This window comes from Pithys albifrons, chromosome 1, assembly GCF_047495875.1.
Source record: "Pithys albifrons albifrons isolate INPA30051 chromosome 1, PitAlb_v1, whole genome shotgun sequence".
NCBI classification, from domain to species: Eukaryota; Metazoa; Chordata; class Aves; order Passeriformes; family Thamnophilidae; genus Pithys; species Pithys albifrons.
In genome coordinates, this window is record NC_092458.1 from 84,238,213 (window position 1) to 84,245,318 (window position 7,106).

General features: G+C 39.8%; 1 protein-coding gene across 1 annotated transcript in view; it reads left to right on the forward strand.

Annotated features, from left to right (window-relative positions):
- Positions 1-2,287, forward strand: part of RSF1 (remodeling and spacing factor 1) — a 68,891-nt gene extending 66,604 nt beyond the window's left edge. The window contains exon 16 of the mRNA XM_071556995.1: positions 1,002-2,287. Coding sequence (XP_071413096.1) covers positions 1,002-1,570 — 569 coding nt within the window. The 3' untranslated portion in view covers positions 1,571-2,287. The remainder of the gene's footprint in view (positions 1-1,001) is intronic.
- The last annotated feature ends 4,819 nt before the right edge of the window (positions 2,288-7,106 follow it).

The following is a 7,106-nucleotide window of genomic DNA, read 5'->3' on the forward strand; positions in this document are numbered from 1 at the left end:
ACTGCAATACAGTCTCTTCTCAGAAATCCACTGTGTGGTGGTTTTTTGCTTCTTGCATTTGTGACTTTTAGCAGTGCCTGATTGACAGTGTCTTTTCTTCATGAAATCCCATTTCCTTGGGTAGATTTGGTCCTTGCTTTCTGCATATTAAAATCAGCACCATTTAGTACCATTCCAGCACTCTCCCACAGTTCCCACATCATACCGTAAAATACATAACATTACTGAAAATGTAATTACATTGAAAACAGAGGAGCACTGACAGAGTCTCTATCAACTTGAACCTACATGATATAATACCCTTTAAATGAAAATTCACATGGATTCCTAATGGAAATCACAAGCAGACAACAAATTACTTGATTTTTAGGTCTCCATGTTTTCTCACCAAAACCATCAAAGATCAGTGCAAAGGCTGTCTGTGTGTAGGCAATATTCCCATTCGCCCCCACCAAAAAAAGAAAAATAAAAGCCTCACATTAAAGGGCAGCAACCTGCAGGTGACAGTCAGGCAGCATTCATATGCTTTGGAAGAAGTTGTATATGATTTTGGGGTGGTCAGGGTATAGTACAGTTAGTATGTGTGTGTGTGTGTGTATGAATTTTATGATAGAGAGAAACCATTATTTGGGTTCTCAGTTTCAGGCAGGGTGTAAATAAAGCATGTGCTGTGAGATGGGAGATGCAGTTCTGCATTATTCCCCACATGGAGTTACCAGTGCTAGCAGGCAACACACCTACCTCCAGAGCCTCTGGTAATCCTCAGATTGGAAGCAGAACATCAAAAAATTGTTGGTATTTGCACTTCGGGAGTTTATTTAAAAAGTAAAAAGTCTGCAACTGTTTTGGCTTGGTTGGGGAACTTGGAGGAGATGGAAGTGTGTATGGAGAGAGAGAGAGAGAGAGAGAGATGGCTTGTTAATGAGTGTGAAAGATGAAAAATTAAGTGTAAAGATTGCACTAAGATTTGCTAATGGCTTTAAGTCTGCTGCTTATTCCAGAGAGCTACACATCCAAGAACTCTGAAGACGATGAATCCACAAAGGAGTCAAAGCGATTGATTCGGAAGCGTCGGCGAAGCACAGATGACTATTCCGAGGAGGAAGGAGAGGAGGAGGAAGGGAAGCCTGTCCGCAAACGGCTGAACCGAATCGAAACAGACGAGGAAGATAACTGCGAAAATGCCAACGAGGATGCAGAAACCCCTGCTCCTGCAAATAAGCTGCCAGCAGCACAAGCTCCTCCAGACAACCCCAAGAAGCACTGTTACCGGATAGAAAGCGACGACGAAGATGACTTTGATAATGTAGGGAAAGTAGAGAGCCCTTTGGACTACAGCCTGGTGGACTTGCCTTCCACCAATGGACAGAGCCCAGGGAAAACCATTGAGAACTTGATTGGCAAGCCAAGTGAGAAGACCCAGGCCCCCAAGGACAGCACAGCCAGCGCCAGCCTGGCACCCAACGGGACGGGGAGTGGGCAGGAGGCAGTGGGGCCAGAGGAAGATGAAGATGAACTTTTGAGAGTGACTGACCTTGTTGATTATGTCTGTAACAGTGAACAGTTATAAGACTTCCATTTTTGTGCTAATTTATTCCACGGTAGCTCATACCAGCGGGCCAGTTATTAAAGCTGTTTTATTTTTCCTAGAAAATTCTCCACTACAGTATCACTTTCTAGAAGCAAGAGTTTCACCAGTCCTGCAGTCTTTCTGTGAAGTGACCAGTTTTGAACTTTGAAGTTGAATTGCTGTAAATTCCCTCTCTTACCCCCCCTTCTCCTTCCAAGTCCATGGTCCTGGGTAATTTCACTCACAAAAACCTTATAACAACAAGAGATTTGTATATTTTTGACTTTATATTTCCTGAGTGCATACAACTTTGTGGAAATGGGTGGCCTAAGAAAGCATTCCAAATCAGTCAGGGCCCAAACCGGAACTGGGGTGGGTTTGGCTCAAGGGGTGGGGGGATGGGAAGGGGGTGGTGCAGAAGCACTTGTGCTTTAGCTTTTTCATATGAGATATATATTATATTTAAATGTTCACAACTTAGATTACAACTTAACAGACAATTAAAAGCAAAATTAATGTCTGTACTGTTGCATTTTGTGAGTTGTAGGTTAACATACCATAGCTCATCTTAGTAATCACCTTCATGGAAGCAGTTTGATTTTAATACTGGAGGCAAACAGAATTATTAGAGGCCAAGAAGGTACCATAAACAAGACCTCTGCTATCCATTATGACTTGCAGACTTTCCTAATAAACATCCTTTAAAGTGTTTGTACAGTGAAGTGTACTGTAATGAAGTTTTTGACAGTCAAAACACGTTAGCCATCAATTTCTAAATGATCTCATGCACAGTTCATCAGATGGTCTTCGATGCACATTGTCTAGTGGGAGGTTGTATCAGTGGCAAGTTAGTCTGTAAGTGGAATGTCAAGTGAGTCTGTAAGTGCTGCTGACTTTTACAGACAAAAGAACCCCGCGGTAGCTGCCCGGCCACGTGCGTTTCGCCATCGTCGGAATGTTCGGAACAAAGTGTGTTTGTACAGATGGCATTGACCACAGAACGACAGTGCATCAGAGGACAGAGGGATTTTCAAATAAACCGTGACTGGTCCATTCATGCCCTTAATATCTACTTCAAATTGAAGTAATCAAATGGAACAGTTTCCCTTTTTGAGGTTTCCTGTTTGGGGTTTTGTGTGCGTTTTTGTTTTGATTTTACTTATCTGCCTGGATGTATTAGCAGGTTTTGAATGTAGTTGTTGGCCTTTGGCCATTAGAATTTTTTTAAAATACATTTTAATAACTGTCATGTGACCAACTAATTTCAAGAAGGCAGAGTTTGAGAGAAAACGTTTGATTCCAAGACATCTCACCAACTTTTGAGCAGGCTTGAAGTGATACGTACTTTTATTCAAGGAAAAAAAAAGACAGTAGAAGAAAAAGAAAACCAAACCAATATGGGGCATATCAAGAGCATTCAGTTTTCTCTTTACTTTGTTTAATATGCAGGCTGTAGCATTTGTACATGTTACAGCACACAAGACAACTCAAACAGATCTGCCAAACACTGAAATCCAAAAAAGTCATGTCTGTTACTCCTTTTGCTCTGAGATTTGGATTTTTGACTGGTGTTTATGTCCATTGCTGGCAATGGATGCACCAAAACTGCTGCTGCCACCAAGGAGTGAGTTCTTCTTTCCTGCCCCACCCCATTCCCTTCCATTATATATTGTATTTACTAGTCAGTCATTAAGCACTTCTGTTTTGTTGTAATAAAACTGGCATTAGGCCTTTACTAAATACCTCTCTAGAAAACCAAGATCTAAAAATTACCCACATTCTGGCCTTTAAAGTCTTGGTTTTGTTTCCCCAGCTCAGTCTTTGCGAGGTCTGTCAGAACCACTCCATGACTCCTTTGGGTTCTGGCACTGCACATACTGTGCTATAAAAGTAGGATCAGAAGGATGCAAAAAGGGAAAATTTACTCATTATCTGCTGTGCTAAACAAGATGGTGATTTAAAAAAAAAGAAATCACTCTCTAAATGAGAATTTAATTTCATCAAAGATTAAATATTTTCCTGTCTTACTGATGTTAACAATTAACAAATTATTAAAACAGGGTAGTGAAAATCCACGGAAGCTTACAACGAGTTCTTAGAAGCATATTTAGTTTAAGCTGTTTTAGTGCTTTTCGTTGCTTAGTTGACCCATAAATGTAATGCTTCTACATTTTTAATATACTTGTGTTCTAGAACAAGTAAGAACATATGGCTTCCACCTGTCCATGGTAGTAGCTGCTGAGCATTTTCAATACTTGCAGTGCAAACTGATTCCCATGCAGCAACAGTGTGCAACCAGTGGTTTCTCATGTTTTGGCAGTGCCGTATTTTCCTTTGCTGCCTGATGGACCCTCTTAGTATCTGATCAGTGTTGTAGCAAACATTCTTGCTTGTGGAGTTAACCCCAAATGTTCAATATTCAGCAACTGTGAATGCAGAAAAACAGAAAAGAGTTACGATACCGGATATACCAATCACGGAAAAAAATCTGAGTACTGAGTTAGAAAGTGATGTAAAAGCACGAAAGACCAGGAAACAGAATGGGAGCTTTGAAGCCTGCATCAGGAGTGCTGCATTTAAAAAATGACTGGTTGTTCACAAATTTAGTTTCTCTAGGTCACTTCTCAAAAACAGCTTCTCTGTCTTCTGAGAAGTCGCTCTTGGTACATGAGACGGCTTCATCCCACAGGACCTAGTGTTCCTCTATAGAACAGTGGGAATGGTGTTCAAGAAAAAACTGCAAAAAATGCCCTGAAAAATGTTACCATTTATAAAATGTATTTTTCTCATTTCTAAGGTCTCCTACTTGAAGGAAAACGTACAGTTTCCTATTTGGGAAGATTACATTGTCTGACATGAGGCCAGCTGACTGCCACACAGGGTTCATGCTGTTGTAGTACATACATGTGATTCCAGAGTGGAAATGTCTTCCTGGTGTCCTTTTAGCCCTGTGCCCTTCTGTGCTTATTGTGAGATCAGAAATTAATGAACTTTGAATTCGGATCTTGAGGTGTAGCTCTGGGCTTACAGAAAGCTCAAACCATATGAGAAACAGGGAAAACAGGCCGGAGATTTTTTAACATAATGGATTTAGAAGTACAAGAACAAGCATCTATTGACTGAACATACATAGAAATTATTCAACAAACTTGTTTATTCCACACAGGTTGTCACTAAAAGCTTTATCTGTTTTAACTGCAAACTCTTTTGAGTGTAACTGATTGGGTGGAGAATGATTTGATTTCTGTGTGCAATCTGAGTAGCATTGTTGAGGGGAAGAACATAGAAATTGTGTGGAGAATTGGACTCTCTCTGTGTCACCAGCGTAGATGCTGAATATTTGTTTTCTTCCATGGGGCTTGTGTGACTGTCAGCGACACAAAGCACACAAGCAGCTCCACTCCACAATTAACGATGTGGTGCATTAACCTGAGCAAAAGGGTGGTAGAGTTAAGTACTCGGTTTCACCGTGCTTGCGGTCTTCTGGTTGTTGAGTCTGATAAACCTGAGCATAGTCTTGATTTAGAAATGGAAAATGGCATCACCAAGACAACTGTTAGCATTGAAATCTTGTAGGAAGGTCTGTGCTGAACAATCAGCTTTTTGATAGTTGAATTTCCTACCTGTTGAACTACCTTATAAAATTACTGCATATTTCTGATTATTTTTTGAATTAAAAGATTGGTCTGTTCTAGCAGCACTTGGTAGAAGAAACAGAGATGCTTTTTTCTAAATTACTCATTTATGAAGTATGTCACCTTCAAGATTTCTTTGTATAAAGTGTCTCAGTTACTCTTCCTATCACAGGAGCTAATGACTTAATTGGACTTGTTTTCTGTTCACTTCTGTTTTCTAATTGCTGTGTCTAAACTCTCAACTAGAGACCTTACTCAAAAGAACCTCAAAGGGGGAAAAAAAGTATGTTCACAAAAGAAAAATTGTGTGGTAGTGCTACACTTGTTCTGATTTCTCTTCACACCTATCGTTTGAACTACATTGGTATCCAGATGCTCCAACTGTTCAGTAATTTTAATCATTCATTGTCAGGATGTCTATTTTGTACCTCTCTTTTCAGGTGCTTAACTTGGTTTTCAGTGTTCCTCAGTAGGAAGTCTTGGTCTAAACTTTCCAATAATTATTTCCACTCACATCTTTTCACAATTTTTTACAAAAAGTAAATAAGGAATTTTTATAGCACGTGTTTTTAAAATTCATTTTGTACACAGTAATTTAAATAAATCATGCCAGTAATGCACCCCACCCTGAGCTGGTCTGACAAAAAGATTTGTATCATCTCATTCAAAATGACAATATATAGACCTTGAAAATTGGTTTTGGTACATGTGCAGTGACTGCTATTCACAGTCTTGTGGTACAGTTCTGATGTGCAGTGTGCACTCTTTAGCTGTATATTCACATTTGGTGTATGCTTCCCATTTGGTGGGTATATAAAATCCTTAAATATATATAAAAGATCAAGCACTTCAACCAAAACACTAACTCTGGGGAAGAATTTGTGTTGAATATGATGGGGAAAACTCTAGAAATGGTGGAGCAGAATTTTGCCATTCCTTAAGTGTTTAAACTTATATTGAAGCATTTAGGATATTGTCTCAAGTGAGGATCAGGACCACATTTCCTTTTAGTCTCTTCTTCTTCCCCTTCTCTGACAGTTGAGATTGGGACTGTATCTCACTTAAAATGTTGGAAGGCAGAGAGTAAAAAAAAATCCCAACAAATTATTTTTTTTCTTGGTATTTACTAATGTAAGAAAATTCTGTGACTAATTTTTGGTGCTTTACAGTTGAGTTCCCAGACTGAAATCTAACAGAGAGCTCTGGCTTCAGAAATATTTACCAATTGAAAATTATTTCTGAACCTGGACACCCATCAGCTGGGGTATTGAGGATGACTGGTCACTTTCAGAAGGTCACATCACTTATTGGGCTTTTGTTTTAGATCAGGTGTAACTAACTGAGATAGTTCCAAACAACAAAAATGTGTGCTTGGGAATTGATTGTCCCAACACGTCAGAGTAATGTAACTTACTTTGTGTATTGCAAAAGATGTATATTGCTTAGTATGACATTAAAAAAAAAAAGAATTGTGTAGAGATTCTGGGGGAAAGAATAGAACACTCTACAGTAGGTGAATTTTTATAAACGTATCTGTGGTGTAAAGCCTCCAGATTCAACTGCAACTAAAAGCAAGTCCTACACCTTGGGGTTTTGACTATCATTTTGTAAATTTTGGCAGCCCACAGCTGAGCTGAGCAGCAGGAGAGGGGATAAAATTGCAGTTAGAGGGGGCATGTGTGCCTGCAAGCATCTTCTATTGCTGCATAAACCCCCAAAGGTTGTTACCAAGAGCTGAACGATGGAAGGGCTCTGTTGTTGGGCTGTTTACTCTGCACTTTGCAGCACTTTGTGTATAGTTGGTCTCACTGGTTCCCCAGGTGCAGACACAGTCACTTGCTCCTGCTGTTTGGATGCTCATTCAAGTAACAGGAGGAGATGGGGAATGGATGGAGGGAAGT